At 41.7% G+C, this 26,228-nt stretch overlaps 1 protein-coding gene across 1 annotated transcript; it reads right to left on the bottom strand.

Moving 5' to 3' along the window:
* Nucleotides 1-314: 314 nt before the first annotated feature.
* Nucleotides 315-25,932, bottom strand: PRSS38 (serine protease 38). The gene is made up of 5 exons (XM_073801959.1): nucleotides 25,761-25,932; nucleotides 25,404-25,566; nucleotides 24,545-24,816; nucleotides 1,239-1,381; nucleotides 315-451 (listed from the first exon to the last, which is right to left on the bottom strand). The coding sequence occupies exons 1-5, from the start codon at nucleotides 25,930-25,932 to the stop codon at nucleotides 425-427; spliced, it is 777 nt and encodes a 258-aa protein (XP_073658060.1). The 3' UTR covers nucleotides 315-424.
* Between the last annotated feature and the right edge of the window lie 296 nt (nucleotides 25,933-26,228).

Raw genomic sequence — 26,228 nt, 5'->3', positions numbered from 1 at the left:
GTCTAAGTTTTTAAGATGACGACCTTCCCTTTGCCCTGGCTTTGGTCACACCCTGGATTCTATATCCAGACACCAGGGTTTGTATGGCTATCCTTTCTAGAGATGCTGCAGTTTGGTTTATCCTTCTCCTCTCACCCTTCTGCCTGTCATTGTGATAAGGCAGGGTGATGAACATACTCTGTGTGCATGAGGGAGCCTGCACTCTGGATAGAAAGATGAACATAAGACTTCTGGGACACTTGCTTTGTAAATATTTAATATCTTACCAAATCTCAGGTGCCCAGAGCACTCAACCAATGTGCTCTGCTCTCCCATGTACCCCTGCCCTTCTGTGATGAGACCAGCCTCTGCCTTCCTGGGTGTGGCCCTGGTCAGCCTCCTCTTGGACCTCGCATGTGGGCCTGGCTGATTGCCCACACCTTGCTCAGGTGTGTGAAGACTTCGGCTGGAGCTGGGTAGGAACAGAGGCATGCAGCCATGAAGAAGCTGGATGAGGGCTGTGGTCCTTACAACATTGACAGGACAGCCAGTGAAGTCACAAGGACATTGATGGCAGCCCCCAGAGTGGAGGAGAGGGTAGGGAGTGGCTGAAGAGGTAAGGGTGTGTTTTCTATGTGATAACGAATCCATTCTGAGAAAAAGGAGACTCGGGCATAAACTGCAGGATACATAGGGTATGTACAACCACGCCCCCAGCTCACTACTCCAATTTGCATCCAGGTGCTGTTGAATTCACAGACAAGTGGGCCCCCAGAGTCACCCTGGAAAAAAAGAGGAGTTTCTTGTGAACTGGGAGTTTGGGGCCTCCTGCATGAGGGTGGCCCAGTGCCAACACTGTGGGATGGGGCCAGGATCCTGCCACTCATGCAGCCCCACCTTGTCAGTGAAGAGGCCCTGCTGCAGGCAAGCAGTGTTCACTGCATTGTCCTGCAAGTAGAGGGTGGGTGCTATGGAGTGACAGTCAGCAGGCATGGCCCCTGGGCAGACGTGGAGCCCTGGGCTGCTCTGGCCAGCACTGGGGTCCACAGGGCCTGACTGAGGCCTGTGTTCCATTTGCACATAAGCTACCCTGTGGCTTCCCACTCAACCCATGGCTGCATGGAGATGTACTTCTGATCCCCACAGGAGCCAGGTGGTCTGGGACCACCTACCCAACTGGCAGAAGTGCCCCGGGCTTAAAGCAGATGGAAGATCTGAAATCCCTGGGCTTAGCCTCCCGCCCCCACAGTGGGTTGTACCTCACAAGCAGTCTTCATGTTCCTGAGGTCCCCGGCACACAGCATGTCCGGCAGAATGTAGGACGTGTGTCCATAGAGCATCTGGCATAGGGGCAATGGGACCAGAGGCAGCTGCACCTCCTGCAGCTTGTCTGAAGTGTCTCCTGTCAGAAAGGAGTGCAGGCCCAGTGAATGGTCTTCTCACACCTGTTCCACAGGGCACACCAAGCCCCAAGGCCTAGTGGGCTCACACTGGAGTTCCTTCTCTTACTCCCACCCTCCACATGGCTCCTTTCTCTGCAATGGGGACTCAGGCTTTGGTCAATAAAGTTTAAACATATGTCACATGACACTTCCTAAGAGAGATGTAAGAGCCAGGACTTGGTTCAGCCCATTACATTCCCATTGCCGTGGCTCAAGTGCAAACAGCTCCATCAGCTGAGCCCCTGGGTGAGAGTGAGCACATGACACAGTGTGTGCAAGAAAGTAGCCTCCAATTTTTGTGGGTTGTCACTCCATGTGTCCTTGTCTATGCCAATGGATATAGTAATTGCTCCCAGAAAACTTGCACTTTCCTGACCAATGTGCAAGTGGGCCTGCTCTACCTGGAGAGGAGCTGTTCTCACAGGTTAAAGACTCAAACGATTGGGTATCAAGTGGGGGCATGTATTTGGGGATGGCATAGCCTGCGGTAGGTGCGGAATCAGTTTTAGAGCTAACGAATGTGTACCTCGAAGGAAGAAAATGGGAAGCAGAATATCAGCAGTGTTTGCGGTTGCTGCTGTGTTGGCAAGTTAATATCAGGAGAGGAGCCATGGAAGAATTAGATGATTGCAAATAGGAATGCAGAGCAATAGAAGGAGTCAAAAAACTCAGGGTGGGGGATGCTGGAGAAGCAACACAGTGAAATGCAGTTAGGAAATACTTTTAACTACTAAGCCAGCTAAAAATCTACCTGAGGCCTTTCATTGTGCCCACAGTGGGGTGACTGGGAGTGAACTTCCCTCTACCAGAAGCTAGCAGTAAACATGTCTACCCAGCAGGCAATTATTTCCCATTGGACCTGAGTCAGGGCAGGGCTGTGGCCCCTGAGCAAAGAGAACAGATGAGGCAAGGTCTACAAGGGCCCCATCATCCTGTCTGGGGCACACTCCAGGCTGTGGCATGAGGAGGAGCACAGGCAGCTGGAATCCGCAAAGGCAGATGCCGGAAGGAGGGTGCTCCAGAGAGAAGGACCCTAGAGGGAACACAGGGGGCCTCAGTGCCCCAAGTCTGCCGTTGGACCCCGAGCCATGTGTGCAGAATGTACAATTCCACAGGAAGGGCAGAATGGCCAGGTTAGACTTCACAGTTCCCAGAGTCAAGAGTGGAGAGTCTTGTGGAGCAACCAAGACATTGAGTGAAAACAGTGTAGATGCAGGGTAAAATATCCCTTACACAGATGCCAAGGCCCACATGGAACCAGGTGGACAGAGGGCCAGAATGATGAGCTCTGCACAATTATTAGCACAGCACAAAGGAAGAGGTGTATCACAGAAGTGGAAGGGAGAAGTCAGCTAGCTGTAATTTCAATGAGTTCTTCAGTTGTGGGCTAGTGTGCCAGTTCAGAATGATGAGAAATCAGACAAGAGGAGGATTGCACTCACTGGTAGGTCTTTCCCTTAGGTCTCCACTAGCAGCTCATGAAATATACTCGGGGCACGGCAGGGGTCCACAGAGAGGGCACCTCAGTGCAGGTGTTCAGAAAATGACCACTACCACTGGGGACCTGTAAGAACACAGCTTGCTTCCCTACTCACATGTGGAGCAGAAGCCTTCTACTGGTTGTGTGTGTGGGGCCACCACATACTCCTGCCCTCAGGACCTGGTACAGGTGGACTATTCTGGAGGAAGAGTAGAAACAAGCCCTACATCCCTGGAAAATCTGAGGTGCCAAGAGCCCACATCAGTAATACGAGAGGTCTGCTAACATGAGGGCAGGGTCTAGATTCTCTCAGAACCATCACAGATACAAAGCAGAGCTTAGCTGCCCCAAAGGTAGAGTAGTGGTGCACAGAGGTCCATTTCCAAATCTAAGACCTACAGCTCTGCCTGAGGCTGAGGCTGGGTCAGGGGATCAAGTTTCTCCTTCTCAATAGCAGCCTAGTAATGAATACCAAGAACAGCAATTTTCTTCTGGAGGGCAGGCAAAATGTGCTGTGGATGTACAGAGATGTGAAGTGAAGGGTGAAGCAGGAACAGAGAAACACCCCAGGTCTCACACAGAGCACAACATTGCAGCAGCCCACCATGGAGGGACCTGAGGCCTCTGGTGCTCTGAAGTCAGTAAGAGCAACAACAGAAGCCACAACCCAGCTCAAGTTCTCACTAGCCTGAATCAGCCCTGTCCCACCCTACTAATGCTTTGGCAGAAGAAGAGGAATGCCTATTTTGGGGTACAGAGACTTTAGTCTTAAATATTCTTCTATAATGTCTAACATTCAACCAAAAATTAAAAGATACACATATATACACACACACATGCACAGACACAAAGGTATGGGGAAGGCAGGAATAAAACACTGGACCCACTGTCAAGAGATAAAACATTGAATACAGTCAGGCCCAGAGATGACCAAAATGTTGAAAGTATATTTAAGGAACATTAAAATAACTATGATTAATATGTTGAAGAAATTATTAAGAAGTAAACAACAAGCATGAAAAGAATGAAGAATTTAAGCAGAGATATGGAAACTACAAAAAAAAAAAGGACCAATTGGAAATGCCAGAAATACACATTATCAGAGATTAAAAAATTACTTCATTGGGTGTATCAGCAGACTGGACACAAATGAGGAAAAAATCAATTAATGTGAAGATAGGTTAATAGCTATTACCCATGCTGAAAAACAAAAGGAAAAGAGTGGGGAATAAAGCAAAACAGAGCACTTATGAGCTGTGGGACAATAGCAGCGTAACATATGTGGAATTATTCCCAGAAGAAGAGAGTACAGGGGATAAGAAATATGTGGAAATATAATGGCCAAGAAATTTCCAAAATTAAAGACTATAATAACCAGAGATTCAAGAAGTTCAGAGAGCCCCAGGCCAGAATAAAACAAGCAAACACATACACTTAGAAACATCATAGTCAATGGAATTCCCTGGTGGTCCAGTGGTTGGGACTCTGCCCTTCCACTGCAGGGGGCATGGATTCAATCCTTGGTTAGGGAAATAGGATCCTGCAGGCCGCATGGCAGAAAGAAAGAAAAGAAAGGAAGGAAGGAAGGAAGGAAGGAAGGAAGGAAGGAAGGAAGGAAAAGAAAGAAAGAAAGAAAGAAAGAAAGAAAGAAAGAAAGAAAGAAAGAAAGAAAGAAAGAAAGAAAGAAAGAAAGAAGAAAGAAAGAAAGAAGGAAAGAAAGAAAGAAAGAAAGAAAGAAAGATGGAAAGAAAGAAAGAAAGAAAGAAAGAAAGAAAGAAAGAAAGAAAGAAAGAAAGAAAGAAAGAATCATAGTCAAATGGCTGAGAAAAAAAGTCAAGGAAAAGCCTGAAGACAGGGAGGGTGGGGAAATATTTCATACAGAATATCACGAATAAGAGTTACAAGTTTATCATCAAAAACTATGCAAACCAGAATAAAATGAAGCAGCCTCTTGCAAAGCAAATTAAAACCAGAAAACCATCTACCCAGAATTCTGTATCTAGAATTATCTTTCAAAACTGAAGGTAAAATAAAGACTTCTTCAGACAAAGAGATCTGTAACTCTTATTCATTGCTGACAGTGTAAAATTGTACATACATTTTGGGAAATCCTTTGTAGTTTCTCAGAACTGCATAAATAAGTAAACACATTGTCATGTATGCGCCCAAGAGCAATGAAAGCACATATGTAGAGAGAGCTGTAAGAGAATGTTCATAAGAGTTTTATTCACAATAGCCCCAAACTGAAGCAACCCAAATGTCAGTCAACAGAAGAATAGACAAATGAATTTTGGTATTTATGTGATTAAATATTCCTCAACAATAATCAAAAAGGAACTAATGATACATGCAAAACATGAATAAATCTTACAGAGTATATTGAGCAAAAGAGTACTGTAACTCCATTTATATAAAGTCCAAAAATATAAAACTCATTAATGGGGACAGAAATGAGAACAATACTTACCTTAGAAGAAAGAGTTTGGCTGCAAAGCAGTAAGAGAACTTTTTGAGATGATGAAAATGTTAAATGTATTGATTTGAGAGTTTCACGAATGTTTATAAGAAAAAGAAACAATCCTAAAAGCTAAAAAAAAGACCAGAGAAGCTCACTGAAGAACATTCAAAGAAGAGGTGAGTGAGTGGGAAACAGTGTGGTCTTGTGAGCTGAGTGTCAGAGAGTTCTTTTTGTTGGTAATTTTCAGAGGTTTGCTGGTGTGGAATAGGAGAAGAGGGAAATAAAGAAGAAATATGTATTGTATTGAAGTCAGAACGCATGTAATGTTATCTAAGCGACCTAAATAAAGATGGGGCTACTTTCTAGTTATTTTTGGTTTGTTGGCCTTGACTGAGAAACTGCAAAACTGCATTAGGTGGCCCTAGGGTTACTTGGACCACTTTTTTTTTTATTGCAGTACACGGGCCTCTCACTGTTGTGGCCTCTCCCGTTGTGGAGCACAGGCTCCGGATGCGCAGTCCCAGTGGCCATGGCTCATGGGCCCAGCCTCTCCACAGCATGTGGGATCTTCCCGGACCGGGGCATGAACCTGTGACCCCTGCATCAGCAGGCAGACTCTCAACCACTGCGCCACCAGGGAAGCCCTTGGACCACTTTTGATTTGTGCATCCTAGAGCATGTTCTTGCATTCTAGATGGTTCTCTCACTGAGTTCTGCTGAGGGAAGGCCATAATGCTGTGGTTGTATCTTGAATGAAGGGTAAGTCAGGCCCAGGGTCTCATACAGGATGAGAAGATATATAAAGGCAGCTTCCAGCTAGAAGAGAATGGAACCTGCCATTCTTTTATTTAGGTCCAACCTTCCCAATCTGTGGCATTAGTTCCTGAGGGGTAGTGGATTCTATGCCCCGGAATCCATGTATATACCATGATTGTCTGTGAGAGATTTGTGGAGAGGATCCTGGGAGATGGCCAAGCAGGAAACACGGAATCTGTCTCCCACCAGGACAACTGCACTGGCAGAATTTGTCTGATGTAAGTATTTTGGAACTCTAGAATCTGTTGAAGACTTGGAGGGTAAATTGCAGTCAACTTTAGTCAATTTCAGCTCTTAGCACAGTAACAGCTACAAACCCCCACCCCTGGGACAGGCGGCTGTACACATATTCCTGGAGAGCTTGCACACAGCATGTGAGAGCCAAGGTGAGCAAAGAAGACCCTGTCCTCTGTATATTGGGGATCTGTGCTTTGATTGCTGTTCTGATCACAGAGGTACACACAAAGAGGGAGGCAGCCATTGTTGTTGCATCTCTCCCAATTGTCACAAGCACCTCCTGCTCCAGATGAAGTGACTTCTAGGGAATTTATGGGGCCATGGCCCTTTTCTCCCTTCATTTTTCTGTTTTTGGGATCCAGACATTAAAGACTAGAACATTCAAAAGCAACTGAATATATGGGGAAAATTAGAAAGTAACCATGCATGCCCAGGTAAAGGTTCAGAAAAAACATAAGATCTCAACCTCAGACTGGTCCTCTGCACAGAGACAGCCTACAACAATCACTAACACACACAAATTTTTTTAAACCCAGCAAACCCTGGGTAAGGGGGAGGATCTGAATTTCATAGCTACCACATTGTTAGATTAAAATGTCCAGTGTTTGACAAAAAAAACCACAAGACATACAGTGAAACAGGAAATGGCTCAATCAAAGGAAAAATGTAATTAACAGAATCTGTCCCTAAGAAAGACATAAAGGCAGATATATTAGATAAACTTTAAAACATGGTCTTAAAAATGCTCAAAGAACTAAAAGATGTGGAGAAAGTCAAGAAAATAATGTGTGAGCAAAGTGGAACTATCAACCAAGATAGAAAATCTAAAAACAAAACAAAAAGGAGGGGCTTCCCTGGTGGCACAGTGGTTGAGAGTCCACCTGCCAATGCAGGGGACATGGGTTCGTGCCCTGGTCCAGGAGGATCCCACATGCCACGGAGCAGCTGGGCCCATGAGCCATGGCTGCTGAGCCTGCATGTCCGGAGCCTGTGCTCCACAACGGGAGAAGCCACAACAGTGAGAGGCCCGCGTGCCGCAAACAACAACAACAACAACACAAAACAAAAAGGAACTCCAAAGCTGAAAAGTACAATGACTGAAATGAAAACTTCACTAGATGGATTCAAAGGCAGCTCTGAGCAGGCAGAAGAAAGAAGCGGTGAACTTGAAGATAGGACAATAGAAATTATTGAGGTTGAGGAACAGAAATAAAAAAGATGGAAGAAGGGCTTCCCTGGTGGCGCAGTGGTTGAGAGTCCGCCTGCCGATGCAGGGGACACTGGTTCGTGCCCCGGTCCTGGAAGATCCCACATGCCGCGGAGCGGCTGGGCCTGTGAGCCATGGCTGCTGGGCCTGCGTGTCTGGAGCCTGTGCTCCACGGCGGGAGAGGCCACAACAGTGAGAGGCCCGCGTACCGCAAAAAAAAAGATGGAAGAAAAGCAAACAGAGCCTAAGGGACCTGTGGGACACCATCAAGAAGGCAACATACACATTATGGGTGTCCCAGGAGAAGAGAGAGATAAAGGGGCAGAAAGAGTATTTTAAGAAATAATAGCTGAAAATTTTGCAAATTTAATGAAAGACATAAATATAAAAATCCAAGGGGCTCAACAAACTCCAGGAAAGATGAATTCAAAAGGATCCACACTGAAACACACTATAATCAAACTTTCAAAAGCCAAAGCCCAAAAGCGAATTCTGAAAGCAGTAAAAGAGAAGAGAATCATCACATACAAGGGATCCTCAATAAGATTATCAGTATATTTCTCATCAGAAACTTTGGAGACCAGAAGACAATGGACAGATATAGTTAAAGTGATAAAAGAGAAAAACTGTCAAACCAAGAATTTTAATCTGGCAAAAGTGTCTCTCCAAAGTGGGGAGGAACCAAGCTATTCTTAGAAATTCCTAGATAAACAAATGTAGAGTGGGTTTGTGACCACTAGACTTGCCATGCAAGAAATGCTCAGGGGAGTACTGCAGGTAAAAAAAAAAAAAAAGGACACTAGACAGTAACTTAAAGGCATATGAAAAAATGAAGATCTCGATAAAAATAAATACATTGTTAGTGATAAGAGCCAATATTATTTGTTCTTGTTTTTGTTTCTTTCTTGCGGTATGTGGGCCTCTCACTGTTGTGGCCTCTCCCGTTGTGGAGCACAGGCTCCGGATGCGCAGGCTCAGCGGCCGTGGCTCACGGGCCCAGCTGCTCCACGGCATGTGGGATCTTCCCGGACCAGGGCATGAACCCGTGTCCCCTGCATCGGCAGGCAGACTCTCAACCACTGCACCACCAGGGAAGCCCCAAGAGCCAATATTATTGTAGCAATGTTTTGTAACTGCACTTTTTGTTTTCTACATGATTTAAAAGACCAATGCATTTAAAAGAATTGTTAGTTTATGTTTGGGAGCACAAAATGTATAAGATGTAATTTTGTGACATCAACAACCAGACTGGCTGTGGATGGAACTCTAAAGGAGCAGAGTTTTTGTATGTTATTGAAGTTAAGCTGTTGTAAATTCCAAATAGAATGTTAAAGGTAATCCCCAAGATAATCACAAAGAAAATAGCTATAAAATATACACAAAAGGAAAGAAATTTAAACATTTTACTACAAAAAATCAACTAAATACAAAAAAATAGTCATGCAGGAAATTAGAGACAAAAAAGCTATGGGGCATATAGAAAACTAGTATCACAAAGACAGAAGTAAGTCCCTCCTTATCAATAATTACTTTAAATCTAAATAGACTTAAACTCTCCAATCAAAAGGCAGAGATTTTCAGAATGGATTAAAAACACGTGACCTAACTATATGATGACTACAAGAGTCACTTGAGATCCAAAGGCACAAACAAGTTGAAAGTGAAAAAATGGAAAAAGATATTTCATGCAAATAGTAACCAAAAAAGAGCAGGAGTGGTTATTCTAATATCAGCAAAAAAAAAAAGATTTTTAAATCAAAAAAGTTTATAAGAGACAAAGAAGGACATTACATATTAATAAAAGACTCTAAACAGCAAGAAGATATAACAATTATAAATATTTACATCAAAATATATGAAACAAAAACTGACAGAATTCAAGGGAGAAATAGAAAGTTCTACAATAATATTTGCAGACTTCTATACCTCTCTCACAATAATGGATAGGACAATCAGACATAAGATAAACAAGGAAACAGAGGACTTAACACAATAAACCAACTAGATAAAATAGACATATACAAAACATTCCACCCAACAACAGCATAAACATTTTTCTCAAGTACACGTGGGACATTTTCCAGGAGAGACCATATTTTAGGCCACAAATTAAATCTCAATAGATTTAAAAATATTGATAGGATGAAAATTTCATGACATTGGACTTGGCCGTGATTTCTTGGATACAACACCAAAGGCACATGTAACAGAAGAAAAAATAGACAAACTGGACTTCATGAAGATTTTAAAATTTTGTACACGAAAGACACTATCCACAGTTGCCTTTTTAAGGCAACGTATGGTCTAGGAATAAATATTTGCAAATCATATATCTTATAAGGTATTAGCATCCAAAATATATAGAAAACTCCTAAAACTCAACAACAAAAAAACCCAAACAACCCGATTCCAAAATGGGCAAAGAATTCAAATAGACATTTCTCCGAAGAAGACATATGAATGGCCAATCAACACATGAAAAGATGCTCAACATGCACATCAAAACTGCAATGAGATACCACTCCACACCCATAAGGATGGCTACCATCAAAACACAGAAAACAACAAGGGCTGGCAAGGATGTGGAGAAATTGGAACACTTGTGCACTCTTCGTGGGAATATAAAACGGTACAGCTACTATGAGAAACAGAATGGAGGTTGCTCAAAAAATTAAAAATATAATTACCATTTGACCCAGTACTTCTATTTCTGGGTATATACCTAAAGAATTGAAAGCAGGGGCTAAAATAGCTATTTGTACATCCATTTTCATACCACCATTATTCACAATAGCTAAAACATGGAAGCAACCCAAGTGTCCACTGACTAATGAATGGATTACCAAAATGTGGTGTATGCACACTATGGAATATTATTCAGCCTTCAAAAGGAATGAAATTTTGCAGGCCTATATAGACATTTCTCCAAAGAACACATACAGATGGCCAACAGGCACATGAAAAGATGCTCAACATTGCTAATCATTAGAGAAATGCAAATCAAAACTACTGGTGTATCACCTCACACCAGTCAGAATGGCCATTATTAAAAAGACTACAAATAATAAATGCTAAAAAGGTGTGGAGAAAAAGGAACACTCCTATACTGTTGGTGGCTTCAGCCACTATGGAGAACAGTATGGAGGTTCCTTAAAAAACTAAAAATACAGTTACCATATGATCCTGCAATCCCACTCCTGGGCATATCACCCAGAGTAATTCAAAAAGATACACGCACCCCAATGTTCATAGCAGCACTATTTACAATAGCCAAGACATGGAAGCAACCTAAATGTCCATTGACACATGAATAGATAAAGAAGATGTGGTATATATACACAGTAGAATATTAGTCATCCATAAAAAGAATGAAATAATGCCATTTGCAGCAACATGGATGGATCTAGAGATTATCATATTAAGTGAAGTAAGTCAGACAAAGACAAATATCATATGATATCACTTATATGTGGAATCTATAAAAATGATACAAATGAACTTATTTATAAAACAGAAATAGACTCACAGACATGGAAAACAAACTTATGATTACCAAAGGGGATAGTGGGGGTGGGGGGAGACAAATTGAGATATATATACTACTATATATAAAATAGATAAACAAGGACCTACTGTATAGCACAGGGAACTATATTCAATATCTTATAATAACCTGTAATGGAAAAATATCTGAAAAAGAATATATATATATATAGAGAGAGAGAGTTTAATGGGTATACAGTTTCAGATTTACAAGATGAAAAGAATCCTGGGGATGGATGGTGGTGATGGATACACACCAATGTGAATGTATTTAATACCACTGAACTGAACACTTAAAAACAGTTAAGGTGGTAAATTTTATATTTTGTGTATTTTAACACAGTAAAAAAAAAAAAAAGATTTGTGCTAAGAAGTTCCCTCAAATGAGAAGACCCAAGAGGGTCAGGATCATAAAGCAGATACAAGTTACACTGTACTAATTTCCCTATTTGAGAGATGTTTACATAGGTATGCATTATATTATTACAAACAAACATAAAGAGGATCACGTATGAACCAATGAATAATGTTTTTTGAACCATGAATTAGGATGACTCCCATCCTCTGCCCCTGATGGCCAAAGAAAGCAAGATAGACAGATACCAGACATATGAAATGACACTGGATGTCTGATAAGGGAGAGAGGACTGGGATGAACTTGGGAAAGGTCTCCTAGAATGAAAATATCGTGGAGAATTCATATGATCTGGGCCTACAGAGATCGTGGGTGTGCATCCCCCCGTTCCCCTGCAGAGGTTGGGGTGCAGAGATTTGTAAGATAAACCTGGGAGACGAGAAATATTGCTAGGAGATGAGTGGTCCTGGTTTCAGAGTAAACTGAATTTGAGCGTTGGGTCAATCATTTCCTGAATGAGGTTAAAAATGAGACTATTGAAAAGTATGTTGGAAGATTACTGAAGGTTTAAAGCAACAATAATGTCAATATAGTGTGCAGAAGAAAAATATAGAACAATAGCATAAGGAATTGAAGGGGAAAATGGAGTTATACTATGTTAAGTGTTTATCTGTTAAGCGGTAAACTATAAACTGAGGGGAGATGAATTTCATTAATTAATCCAATTCTCCATACTTTCCTACATATATGCCCTTTGCCATATGTCTTTGCAGTCACTCCCATTGAGAGGTGTAATGTATTTTCTCAGTCCTTAGGTCTGAATTTTGCCACATGACATGCTTTGTCAATGGGATTTGAGCAGAAGTGTTGCAAGCAAAGGCTTCAAAAAGTGTTTTGTTTCTCCCATAATTCAAAAAGAGTCATGTACCACAACATTCATTGCAGCACTATTTACAATAGTCAGGACATGGAAGCAACCTAAGTGTCCATCGACAGATGAATGGATAAAGAAGATGTGGCACATATATACAATGGAATATTACTCAGCCATAAAAAGAAATGAAATTGAGTTATTTGTAGTGAGGTGGATGGACCTAGAGTCTGTCATACAGAGTGAAGTAAGTCAGAAAGAGAAAAACAAATACTGTATGCTAACACATATATATGGAATCTAAAAAAAAAAAAAAGATTCTGAAGAACCTAGGGGCAGGACAGGAATAAAGATGCAGATGTAGAGAATGGACTTGAGGACACTGGGAAGGGGAAGGGGAAGCTGGGGCGAAGTGAGAGAGTAGCATTGATATAGATACACTACCAAATGTAAAATAGATAGCTAGTGGGAAGCAGCCGCATAGCACAGGGAGATCATCTCGGTGCTTTGTGACCACCTAGACAGGTGAGGTAAGGAGGATGGGAGGGAGATGCAAGAGGGAGGGGATATGGGGATATATGTGTACATATAGCTGATTCACTTTGCTATACAGCAGAAACTAACACGACATTCTACAGCAATTATACTCCAAAAAGATGTTTTAAAAAAGGTGTTGTGTTTCTCCACCACTGCCTGTGTACATTTTCTGGGCAGCCTGCTGGACAGTGAAAGATGCATGAATCAGAGTCTAGCACTCCAGCTCAGTCTGTCACAGGCCAGCCCATAGAGAGACAACCATTAAATACACAGGCAAGCTCAGCCATAACCAGCAGGACCACACAGCTCAAGACCTGTTCATGTAAAAGTGTTGCCAGTCTGGGCTAAAAGGTAGTGTGATGTTCGAAATGTCGAAAAGGCTCTGGGCCCCAGGAGAGGCTGGGAAATTTGCTCAATGTGGTATTTTTCAAGGCCCTTTTAAGAAGTAGCTAAGGAGCAGGATATCTCAGAGAACAGTGCCAAGAGCCATGGAAAACAATGAGTCATTCAAAATCTTAGCAGGTTTATTGTAGAAATTGGGGAACTAATTCTAAAATTCATATGGAAACGCAAAGGACCCAGAATGCTCATGATAATCTTGAAGAAGAGAAACAACTGTGGAGGATGTGTTAAGACCAGACTCATCATAAAGTTATGGTAAACACAGCACTGTTGTACTGGAGAGATCCATGTGGCAGAATAGTAAGCCTGGAAGTAGACCCACACACATACGGTCACAAGATGTTTGACAAAGGTGCCAATACAGGTCAGTGGGAAAAGGCGATATTCTTTACAAATGGTTCTAGAGCAAGTGAATATCAATATAGAAAAAAGTGAACCTTGTTTTTTTTCCTCACATCACATGCAAAAAATTAATTTTAGATGGATCTTATAACTAAAGGTAAAAATTAAACTCATAATGCTTCTAGGATAAATGGAGAAATTATCTTCATGAGCTTACAATAAGCAAATCTTCATAAGCAGGATACAAAAGACCCTACATATGAAAGAAAAAAAGCAAGCCATAGTCTAGCAGAGAATATGTACATACCTATCAAAGTACGTGTATCTAGAATACATAAAAAATTCTACAAATCATAAAACCTCAAGAGGCTATCACGACACAATGATCGGCATAGCTAAAGTGAAAAAGACTGATACTATCAAGTGTTGGCAATGATGTGGAGCAACTAGCACTCTCATACATTGGTGATGGGAATATAAAAAGTCACAACCAGTTTATAAAGCTGTTTGGCAGTTTCTAATAGAGTTAAAATTACCCCACCCTATAGCCAACACAGTCTATATTACCAAGTATATCCCCAAGATAAGCAAGTACGTTTGTTCACAAAAGGACTTATACAATAATATTTGTTGTAGATTTTTTCATATGACCTAAAAACTGGGGACAACTCAGATGTCTATCTAAAGGAACATGGATAAAAGAAATTTTGCCAAGTTGATACAATGGAAGATTAAATGACAGAAAAACAAGACGACTACTGATATGAACAACAATGTGGATGAATCTCACAAATAGCAGGATGAAGGAAAGAGAAAAAAGAATACATGCTGTGTGATTTCTTAAACATGAGGTTTAAGACAAAGCATATCTGGGCTTCCCTGGTGGCACAGTGGTTGAGAGTCCGCCTGCCAATGCAGGGGACACGGGTTCATGCCCCAGTCCGGGAGGATCCCCCATGCCGCACAGCGGCTGGGCCCGTGGGCCATGGCCGCTGAGCCTGCGCGTCTGGAGCCTGTGCTCTGCAACGGGAGAGGCCACAACAGTGAGAGGCCCACGTACCGGAAAAAAAAAAAAAAAAAGACAAAGCATATCTAAGATTCCACTGCCAAATCCAAGGTCATGAAGATTTACTCCTATGTTTCCTTCTAAGAGGTTTTTTTGTTGTTGTTTTTTTTCAGTACACGGACCTCTCACTGCTGTGGCCTCTCCCGTTGCAGAGCACAGGCTCCGGATGCGCAGGCTCAGCGGCCATGGCTCACGGGCCCAGCCACTCCATGGCATGTGGGATCTTCCCGGACCAGGGCACGAACCTGTGTCCCCTGCATTGGCAGGCGGACTCTCAACCACTGCGCCACCAGGGAAGCCCCTAAGAGTTTTATATTAACTCTTAATTTTAGGTTGTTGACCCATTTAAAATTTTGTGTATGGTGTGAGATGGGGGTCCAACTTCATTCTTCTGAATGTGGATATTCAGTTGTCCCACCATCATTTGTTGAACAAACTACTCTTTCCCCATTTAATGGAGTGGCACCCTTGTCAAAAGTCAATTGGTTATAGATGTATGCATTTATTTCTGGGCTTTCAATACTATTCCACTGATCTATATATCTATTCTTATGCCAGTACCACATTGTTTTGATTATTGTAGCTTTGTAGAAAATTTTGAAATCAGGAAGTGTGAGTCTTTCAACTTTGATCTTTTTCAAGACTGTTTTGGCTATGCAGGTTCCCTTCCAATTCCGTAGGATTTTGAGGATCAGTTTTTCCATTTCTGCAAAATATTGGAATTTTGATAGAGACTGCACTGAGTATCTAGATCACTTTGGGGAGTGCTGACATCTTAACAGTATTAAGTTTTCCAATTCAGGAACGTGACTTGTCTTTACATTTATTTAGATCTTGTAAAATTTCTTTTAGCAATGTTTTGTAGCTTTCAGTATACCAGTCTTTCACTTCCTTGGATAAATTTATTTATAGGTAATTTTCCTTTTGGATGATATAGAATTGTTTTCTTAATTTCCTTTTTCAATTGTTCATTAATGTGTATAGAAACTGATTTTGTGTGTGTGTGTTGATCTTGTGCCCTGCAAATTTGTTGAATTTGTTTATTGTCTGTCATCTACGAAGAGAGATAGTTTTACTTCTTCATTTCCTATTTGGATGCCTTTCATTTCTTTTTATTGCCTAATGTATCTGTCTAGAGTCTGGTACAACATAGAACACTAGTGGTGAAAATTAGCATCCTGTCTTGTTCCTGATATTAGGGGTAAGTTCTCAGTCTTTCTTCACTGAATATAATGTTAGCTGTGAGTTTTTCATAAATGCCTTTAATCATCTTGAAGAAGTATCTTCCTATCCCTAGTTTTATGACTGTTTCTTTAAATTATGAAAGGATGTTGGATCCTGTCAAATACTTTTTATCCATCATTTGAGATTATCATATGGTTTTTTTCCACTTTTTAATGTGGTATATTACATTGATCAATTATTGTGTGTTGAACCTCCTTTGTATTCCAGGAATAAATCCTACTTTGTTGTAGTGTATAATCTTTCTAATATACTGTTGGATTCAGTTTGCTGGTATTGGTTGATGATTTTTGCATATATATTCATGAGGGATAGTGGTCTGTGATTTTCTTTTCTTGTGGCATCTTTGTCTGGCTTTGGTGTCTGCGTAATGTTAGCCCCATAGAATGAGCTCCTCTCCTATTTTTTGGAGAATCTGAAAATAATTGGTGTTAATTTTTCTTAAAATGTTTGGTAGTATTCACCAGTGAAGTCATCTGGTCCTGGACTTTTCTTTGTTGAGAGGTTTTTGAATACTGATTAAATCTTTTTACTTGTTATAAATCTATCCAGAAATTTTATTTTTTCTTGATTCAGTTTTGATAATTTGACTGTTATAGTAATTTTCCCATTTCATGTAAATTATCTAATTTTTTGACATAGAATTCATTGTAGTATTATCTTATAATCCTTTTTATTTCTGTAAGGTCAGTCGTGATGTTCCCTGTTTCATTTCTGATTTTAGCTATTTGTACTTTATCTTTTTTTTTTGTGGTCAGTCTAGCTAAAGTTTTGTTAATTTTGTCAATCTATTCAAATAACTAACTTTTATTTCATTCACTCTAATTTTTTCTATTCTCTATTTCATTTTTTTCTGCTCTAATCTTCATTATTTCCTTCCTCTTGCTAGCTTTGGGTTTAGCTTGTTCTTTTTACAGTTCCTTAAGTCATAAAATGAAGCTATTTATTTGAGGTCTGACTTCTTGTATAGCTATAAATTTCCCTCTGAGCACTGATTTCACTGCATTCTATAAGTTTTGGTAATGTGTTTTTGTTTTTATTCATCTCAAAATATTTTCTAATTTAATACGTGATTTCTCCTTTAATCCTTGTTTGTTTAAGAGTTGTAACATATTCTTTGGAAATAAGGAAAGTAAACCTAATTAAAAGAAATATAATGCTAGGAATAAAGAAATTAGATTAACATGTGCATAAAGCCAGATAAGCATGTGCTGTATAAAACAGCAATAAAAGAGAATAATCTTGATTGTATAAAAAAGATGGAATGAAAATACTGGAAAACAGTAACATACAAAATGGAAGTAACATATGAAATAATAAAACATATATGTTCATATATATAAATATATGAAACAGGGTATTTTTTCCTTTGGATAACATGTATAACTGAACATACATGAGTATATATGTTCATAACTCATGTATGTTCAGGTGTGCATGTTAAAAAGTTAAGAAGAGCTACAAGAAGATTAAAAATTGGAATTTTTTTTTTTTTTTTTTTTTTGTGGTATGTGGGCCTCTCACTATTGTGGCCTCTCCTGTTGTGGAGCACAGGCTCTGGACGCGCAGGCTCAGCGGCCATGGCTCACGGGCCCAGCCACTCCATGGCATGTGGGATCTTCCCGGACCGGGGCATGAACCCATGTCCCCTGCATCGGCAGGCGGACTCTCAACCACTGCGCCACCAGGGAAGCCCAAAAATTGGAAATTTAACTTGCAGAGCAGTAGACAGTAAAAAAGTAATATAGAAAATCAGGGACTTCACTGGTGGCGCAGTGGTTAAGAATCCACCTGCCAATGAAGGGGACACGGGTTTGAGCCCTGGTCCGGGAAGATCCCACATGCCACGGGGCAACTAAGCCCATGTGCCACACTACTGAACCTCCATTTTAGAGCCTGCAAGCCACAACTACTGAGCCTGTGTGCCACAACTACTGAAGCCCACATGCCTAGAGCCCATGCTCCACAACAAAAGAAGCCACTGTAATGAGAAGCCCGTGCACCACAACGAAGAGTAGCCCCCACTCTCAGCAGCTAGAGAAAGCCTACATGCAGAAACAGACCCAACACACCCCAAAATAAAATTAATTAATTAATTAAAAAAAAGGAAATCAGTCTATTGGAAAGGGAGAATGACAGGGAAAATATTTAAAAGAAAGCAGCAAACAGACAGTACAAAATAATAATTTAGAAATAAGTCTACACATGAGATTTCTGGCTAGGATGGAGTAAAGAGGTCAGCAAACCCTTTCTCCAATAAACAAGTATAAAACTGAACAAAATTATTTTTAAAAATTTCAGGGCTCCATAGGTCAAACAAAAGCAAAGGAAACTTGAGAGGTGCTTATTCATGAACAACTGGTAGAACTTTGGGTAACAATGGCAAAAGTCTGACCTAGTTGTCTGGGGCTTCACCACTCTTGACACTCCTCTATCTCTGCTCTGTCACTGTGGTAGTTTTACCTTGGTAGGGCTGGCTGGGAAAGCAGTTTTTCTGCCAGACGGAGAGAATTTGATTTGGAGGGGACAGCTGAAAAAAACAACACTTTGTACTGTCATTTAAAGTATTTAGGTTTGTAGGAAATGAGCAAGGAAGACCTAAAGCAGTATTGGTCGGAGACTGTCATTCTGGGTGGGGTGAACAGTGTCTCTGATGGAAATTTATGGGGACTCTGGAAATAAGAGAGCAATAGAAAGGCTAGATAAATCTCCACTGATCCCTGGGATGACTGTGTAACTATATGTATAAACATGGAGGCACAAGTGGGCTCAGTGAAAAGTAAAAGCTGAGGCAGACTCAAGAGTCACACAGACTCTAAATGTGTTCACCAGCCTCCACACAAAACCCACTGTCAAAGGTGGAAGACTTAGAAGTTTGAGATGCCCAAATCATTGGCTAACCAATGAGATATTAAGACACAGTGGTGACACTTAGGAAGACAGAATAAAAATAATAAATAGAAGAATTAAGAATAAAAAAATGAGCACAGACCTCAGCAACTACAAACTACAAGAGAGATTCTGCAAACTAAGTCCAGGCAAATTACTCAAAACAAAGCAAAAGAAATCAAAACCTTCAGGGAAAATCAGAATCCAAAGTTCTTACAATGTTTTATGTATGTCCAATTTTCAACAATAAAAATTCTATGCAAAAAATAGGAAAGTATGACCCATATTCAGGAAAAAACAAGTCAATATAAAGAAGCTCTGTGTGGCCTCAGGTGTTGATTTTAGTTGATAAATATTTCAAAACAGTTGTTATAAGTATGTTTAAAGAATTTTTTTAACTACATTAAAAAAGTTAAATGAAAATATCATGATAATGAGTCAACACATAGGGAATCTTAGCAGAAATACAAAAACTATAAAAAAAGAATAAAATGAAAATTCTAAAGTTGAAAAGTTCAGTAACCAATATTAATAATTCAGTAGGTTGGATCAACAGAAGATATGAGATAGCAGAAAAAATAATCAGTGAAATTGAAGCTAGATGAGTAGAAGTTATCTAATTTAAAACAGAGAGCATAGACTTCCCTGGTGGTGCAGTGGTTAAGAATTTGCCTGCAAATGAAGGGGAAATGGGTTTAAGCCCTGGTCTGTGAAGATCCCACATGCTGTGGAGCAACTAAGCCCATGTGTCACAACTACTGAGCCTGCACTCTAGAGCCCACGAGCCACGACTACTGAAGCCCATGTGCCCAGAGCCTGTGCTCCACAACAAAGACAAGCCACTGCAATGAGAAGCCCACACACTGCAATGAAGAGTAGCCCCTGCTCACTGCAACTAGAGAAAGCCCAAGAGCAGCAATGAAGACCCAATGCAGCCAAAAATAAATTAATTCATTTAAAAAAAAGAATAGAGCAAAAAAAGTGAAGAAAAGTGAACAGACCCTAGAGACCTGTGGATGCCATGAAGCACATCAACACACATGTAACAAGACTGCCAGAAAGAGGGGAAAGGAGAGAGGTGAGAAGAGGAGAGGAAAGAGAGAGAAAGGGAGGGGGGAAGGGAGAGAGAGAAGTGCAAAAAAAATTGAAGAAAATGTGGCCCAAAACATCCTGAATTTGATGAAAAAGAATCTTCATATCTGAGAATCTCACTGAACCTCAGGAAAGATAAACACAGAGATACACATCTAGACACAATATGATTAAACTCCTGAAAACCAAAGACAAAAGACAATCCTGAGATCAATAAGAGAAAAGCAACCAATTACATGGTGATAAACAGTATGGTTAATAGCTGACTTCTCACCAGAAACAATGAAAGCCAGAGGCAGTAGAACAACAGGCTCAAAAGTGTTGAAAGAAAAAACCCTTCAAGAAAGAATTCTGTATCCAACAGAACTATCCTTCAGACATGAAGGTGAAATCAAAATATTCCAAGATAAATGATGTATAAATATATGTATCTATTATAGATTTTCTTTGTGGTTAACATGTGGTTAGCATCATATAATGCTTCTATATATACACATGATTATTTTACATTGCTGATATTTTATTTTCAAATGCATTTTAACAACACTGCATTTTTACTCCCCTTTCTTCAAGATTACTGTTTTTGACATCATATTTTACTTCTTTTTGTTTTGTGTATTACTTAACTACTTATTGTGGATATAAATGGTTTTGTTACTTTCATCTTTTAACCTTCTTACTAGCTTTGTATGTGGTTGATTTACTATCTTTACTGTATATTTGCCTTTACTGATGAGCTTCTTCCTTTCATAATTTTCATGTTCTAGTTGTGGCTCTTTTTCACTTAGAGAAGTCCCTTTAACTTTTCTCGTAAAGCTGGTTTGGTGGTGCTGAACTCTTTTAAGTTTTCTTGTCTGTAAAACTTTGGATCTCTCCATCAAATCTGAATGAAAGCCTTGCCAGGTAGATTATTCTTAGTTGTATGTTTTTCCCTTTCACTCTTTAAATACACCATGCCATTCCCTTCTAGCCTACAGAGTTACTGCTGAAAAGTCAGCTGATAGCCTTATGGGAGTTCCCTGTATGTAACTTGTTGTTTTTCCCTTGCTGCTTTTAATATTCTCTCTTTATCTTTATTTTTTGCCATTTTAATTACAAGGTGTCTTGGTGTGGTTGATCCTGTTTGGGACTCTGTGCTTCCTGGACCTGATGTCTGTTTCCTTTCCCCAGTTAGGAAAGTTTTCAGCTATTATGTCTTCACATATGTTCTCTGCCTCTTTCTCTCTCTCTTCTCATTCTGGGACTCCTATCATGCAATTGTTAGTATGCTTGATGTTGTCCCAGAGGTCTCTTAAACCATCCTCATTTCTCTCTATTTTTTCTTTTTTCTGTTCTGTTCAGCTTCATTGATTTCCACTACTCTGTCTTCCAGCTTGCGGATCCGTTCCTCTGCATCATCTAATCTATTGTTGATTCCTTCTAGTGTATTTTTCATTTCAGTCATTGTATTCTTCATCTCTATTTGGTTCTTCTTTATATTTTCAAATTCTTTGTTAAAACATCTAACTGCTCGCTCTGTTCATCCATTCTTCTCCTGAGTTCTTTGGTCATCTTTATGATCACTACCTTGAACTCTATCAGGTAGATTGCCTATCTCCACTTCACTTAGTTCTTCTTCTGGGGTTTCATCTTGTTCCTTTATTTGGAACATGTTCCCCTGTCACCTCATTTTGACTAATTTGCTGTGTTAATATCTATGTATCTGGTATGTTGACTGCATTTTCCCACCTTGGATAAATAGCCTTTTGTAGGAGACATTCTATGCATCCCAGCAGTGTAATCCCCTCTGGTCACCAGAGCTATATGCTCTAGTGATGCCCCATATGTGGGCTGCGTGGGTCCTCCTACTGTGGCAAGCTGAGTTCTGAGGACTGTCTGGTAGGCATGGCTGACCCCCAGTCAGATTGGTTGCCAGGCCCTGCTTTGTGCGGAGGCTGCCAATTGATTGTTGGTGCCAGGTCATGAGGTGGCTGCCTGAGTAACACTGTGGGGTCCTGGTGCTAGTGCTGGCTCACTCGTGGAAAGAGTCAAGGTTCTGGTGTGGGTGATTGTGGGGTCAAGATTCTTGGACCTAGTGTTGGCCTACTGGTGAGTGGGGCTGGATCCCAGGGTGGTTGGCTGAGGAGTCCAAGATATCTCAGAGCTGGTGTTGGTCTGCTGGTGAGTTGGCTGCTTTCTACAAGATAGGGTGAAAGGCTGTGCTGTTTCTGGGGTGAAAGGCTGTGGTGTTTCTGGGGCTGGTATACGCCTGGTGGTGTGTGGGGCCAGTGGCCAGGAGATCTGGACCTGGTGTCTGCCCACTGGTGGGCAGATGCCAGGTCCTGGGGTTTCTCGTTGCAGATCCTAGGGGCCCCAAATCTTGTGTATTGCTCTGCTGGTGGGCAGTGCTCAGGCCCAGCTTGTCTCAGGGCTGGTGCCAGCTTGATGGAAGGTGAGCTGGATCCTGCCATAGTAGGCTGTGTGCCTGCAGTTGTCCTGGGCCTGTTGTCCACCCACCGGTGGGTGAGGCTGGTCCTGAGGCCAGAGCCAGCTCACTGATGAGTAGGGACAAGCCCCAGGGGTTTCTGGGGCTTGTGCCTCCCCACTGGTGGATGGAGCTGTGTCCTGGTGTCTCTGGCTGCAGGGCCTTGTGTGCCCTGGGTCTACTGCCTGCACAGTGACATGTGGGGTCAGGTCCTGAGCCATCTGGTAGACAGGGCCATGTCCAGTGGTGGCTGTTGTCTCAGGAAGTCTTAAGGTAACCTGTCTATTGGTGGATGGGCCTGTATCCAGCCCAGCTAGTTGCTAGAGTTGAGGAGTCCCAGTACTGGTGACTATAGGCTGGTGGGCAAGGACAGGGCTGAGTTCTGAGGCTAATAAGCTAGATGGAGGATTCCAAAATAATGCTTGTCAACACAAATGTCCATGTGGTAGAAAGAGCTCCCCAAAATAGCACCACCAGTGTCTGTGTCCCCAGGGTGAACTCCAGTTGCCTCCTGCCTCTCTGGGAGACCCTCCAAGATCAGTAGGTGGGTCTGACCTACGCCCCTTTCAAATCACTGCTTCTGCTCTGGGTCCTGGAGCATGTAAGATTTTGCATGTGCCTTTTAAGAGTCTTTATTTCTCACAGCTTTCTGGGTCTCCCAAAATTAAGCCCTGTTGGCCTCCAAAACCAAATATTCCTGGTGCATGACCCCAGGACTGGGGAGCCCAATGTGGGGCTCAGACCCTTTACTCCTTGGGGAGAAGCTCCATATTTGTAATCGTTCTCCTGTTTATGGGTCAGCCACCCAAGGGTATAGGTCTTGACTATACTATGACTTTGCCCCTCCTATCCATCTCTTTGTGGTTCCTTCTTTATATCTTTAGTTGTAGAAAACCTTTTCTGGTGGATTCCAGTCTTTCTCATCAATAGTTTTTGTATCAGTAGTTGTAATTTTGGTGCTCCAGTGAGAAGAGGTGAGCTCAGGGTCTTCCTATTCCACCATCTTGGCTATATCTCCCTAACTCTGGTCTCTGTCTTTTGATTTGCGAGTTTAACCCATTTACATTTAAAGTAATTACTGACAAGGAGGAACTTGCTTCTGTCATTTTGCTACTTATTTTCTACATGACCTATAGCTTTTTTCCCCCCTCATTTTCTTGTATTCCTGTCTTCTTTGCATTTAGTTGATTTTTTGTAGTGAAATGTTTAAATTCCTTCTTAATTTCCTTTTGTGGTTACCATGGGGACTACATTTAACATTTAAAGTTTTAACATTCTAATCTGAATTTATATCCACTTAACTGCAATAATGTTTTTTTACTTAAGTAAACCAGATATGAAACTTTCTTAAACTGGTGTAAGATATCAATCTGTAATCTCCAAACCAAGCCACAGACTTAATAGTAAACCATTAGAAGCATTTCCATTAAAATAAAAAACAAGAAAAGTAGACCTAGCAACATTTCTACTAGAGGTTCTAACCATTGCAATAAGAAAAATAAATAAAAGATAAAATATAGGAAAGGAAGTGATGAAACAATATTTATTTTAAGAAAATATGATATTAAAAAATCTAGAACAATTAAATAATCAACTGATAAAATATTATAAATGAGTACTATATGGTGGCTGGAAACAAGATCAACGCACAGAAATCAACAGCTGTGTCTGATTAGCAAATGCAATTAAAAATAATCTTTTAAATAACCATAAAAATTCTAAATTATGCAGATTTAAACCTAGAAAGAAAGTGCAAGGCTTTTATGGATAATTAGAATAAATAAAATGTTTTTTCATAGGTTAAAAAAAGATTATCTCTAAATTGAATTTAAAATCGTAAGAAAAACTATGTTTGGAAATTTGTGTTCTCAGTATACTAAATATTCATTCCACACTCAAAGTAGATGTAACTACTTCTCTGTAAACAACAAAGCCAGCCAGGAGTAAAACAAAATTCTACATTGACAGAGAAACAGATAGCGATTGATGGATAGGGATTCCAGTCCTCAGATACTTGCAACCCCTTAATGGACAGAACATGTTCTCTCCTGTAAAGTCATAGAGCCATCATCCCTTCCACAAGCTCCAATAATGGGATCGACCCTGCACTTTGTTTTCTTACCTTGTTGGGAGATGGATCCCCATCCTGTAGCCCAGCAAGAAAGGTTCGAAAGAGTCACATCTGGGGGTGCAATACAGATGGGAAGCACAGAGTCGGAAAACACAATGCGAGTTTTCAGCTGCACCAGAGCGATGTCGCCTCCAACAGGATGGTACATTTCATATGTGGGGTGTATGATCACCTTATTCACCTCAAACCATTGGGTGTGATTGCCTGCAACCCTGAGGTCCACAAGGCCCACATACATATCAAATGCTTCAATGACCTTGTTCCTGTAGGGACAGAGGACAAAGGCATAGTGGTTTGAGCACTTTGAACCTGGGAAGAGGAGCTTCCATGAGATCACAGACTCAGGGAGTCCTGAAGCATGGCAGCCTGGGTATCCAAGCTCTCAGCCAGGATGTGGAAAGCAAGCCCTTCCAGCACATTAGGGACCTGACTGTCTGGCAGAATTGCTCCCAACAAAGTCCTGACCTGAGCCCATGGAGGATTCAGGGACCCACCAAGACCTGCTGGACAGCCCAGGATGGTGAGCTTGTCAGATGTACAATGAGCTGCCAATGAAGATAACTCTTTCATCACCTCTCATCCTGTGATTTGTCCTCTCTTCTCTCCTCTCATCTAAGATGTGGCTCCTCTCCTCACCTCTCATCCTATTATGTGGTTCCACACCTTTCTGGAAGAGCTGATGTCCCTAAAGGAGCCCTCAGCCCTGTGCAAGAAACTGTAGTGGATGGAGCTGTGTGCTGGGTCCCACTCTCTCCCCTGCCTCCAAGAAGTCCCAGTCCTATGTGACCCACGTGGTTGGTCGTGCAGCCCTAGACCTCCATGGGAATGGTATCCAGCACTGCCCACTCACCTGCCAAAGCAGTGGGCGGCTGACAGGATCCAGTATTCATCAATGATGGACCCACCACAGATGTGGAAGCCTGCATAGTGCACACTGACCTGCCACGGCCACTTTTTCTCAAGGGTATCCACGCCTCCCATGATCCTCCCCTGCCTATGACGCTGGCCACAAGCTGAGGAAAGAAGGACCGAGTATGCAAGTAGCAGTGGCACTCGGGCAGGGCTGGCCACAGGCAAAGCCGAGGAGGGTGAATGGGAGGAGGGAAAAGGGGGAGGGCCGCGGAAGACTGGGTCTCCACCCTTGGGGGGAGGAAGGCCGGGATTCACCGCAGGGACCACCGCCAACCCGGGCTTGGAGGGGTCCTACCCACATCACGGCTAAAGGCGACCCCTTCACTGGCAGGGTGCCTGTGGGCCGTGGCTGCAGCCTGGGTGTGAGGCAGGAGAAACAGGAGCAGAAGGAGGCTCGGGGTCCTGGACTCTCCAGGCCCAGTGCGAGGGCCGGTCAGATCGGCGGCCATGAGGTGGGAGTGCCTCATGGATGCGAGGGCTAGAGCACGCAACCTGTGACGTCACAAACATGCGACAGTGCCCAGGCACACGATGGCATTAAAGCGTGACAGCATAAACACCGGCTCTGTCACTCCTCAGCTGGGAGCCAGATCTCAATGGTCCTCCCCTCCATCACCCCCCAACCCTGCTATGGCTGGCTCGCTGTGGTCTCATTCCCTAGAGGGTAGTCAGTAGACTCTGGGTGGTCTTGCTCCCCGGATGGTGGTGGTCATTGGTTTCTCTCCCCACTCTTGGCTGATGCAATGGAAAGAATTTCGTCCTG

This window comes from Tursiops truncatus, chromosome 3 (genome assembly GCF_011762595.2).
Source record: "Tursiops truncatus isolate mTurTru1 chromosome 3, mTurTru1.mat.Y, whole genome shotgun sequence".
NCBI lineage: Eukaryota > Metazoa > Chordata > Mammalia > Artiodactyla > Delphinidae > Tursiops > Tursiops truncatus.
The sequence above is the reverse complement of the archived record's forward strand: the minus strand, read 5'-3'. Positions and strand labels throughout refer to the sequence as shown.

Excerpts from the sequence above, each read along its gene's own strand:
- PRSS38 (XM_073801959.1), bottom strand. The coding sequence starts at position 25,932 with ATGAGGCACTCCCACCTCATGGCCGCCGATCTGACCGGCCCTCGCACT. Across the intron at positions 1,382-24,544 it reads GGGATCCATCTCCCAACAAG|GAGACACTTCAGACAAGCTG; the intron begins GTAAGAAAACAA and ends CCTTTCTGACAG. Across the intron at positions 452-1,238 it reads ACATGAAGACTGCTTGTGAG|CTCCAGCCGAAGTCTTCACA; the intron begins GTACAACCCACT and ends GTTCCTACCCAG.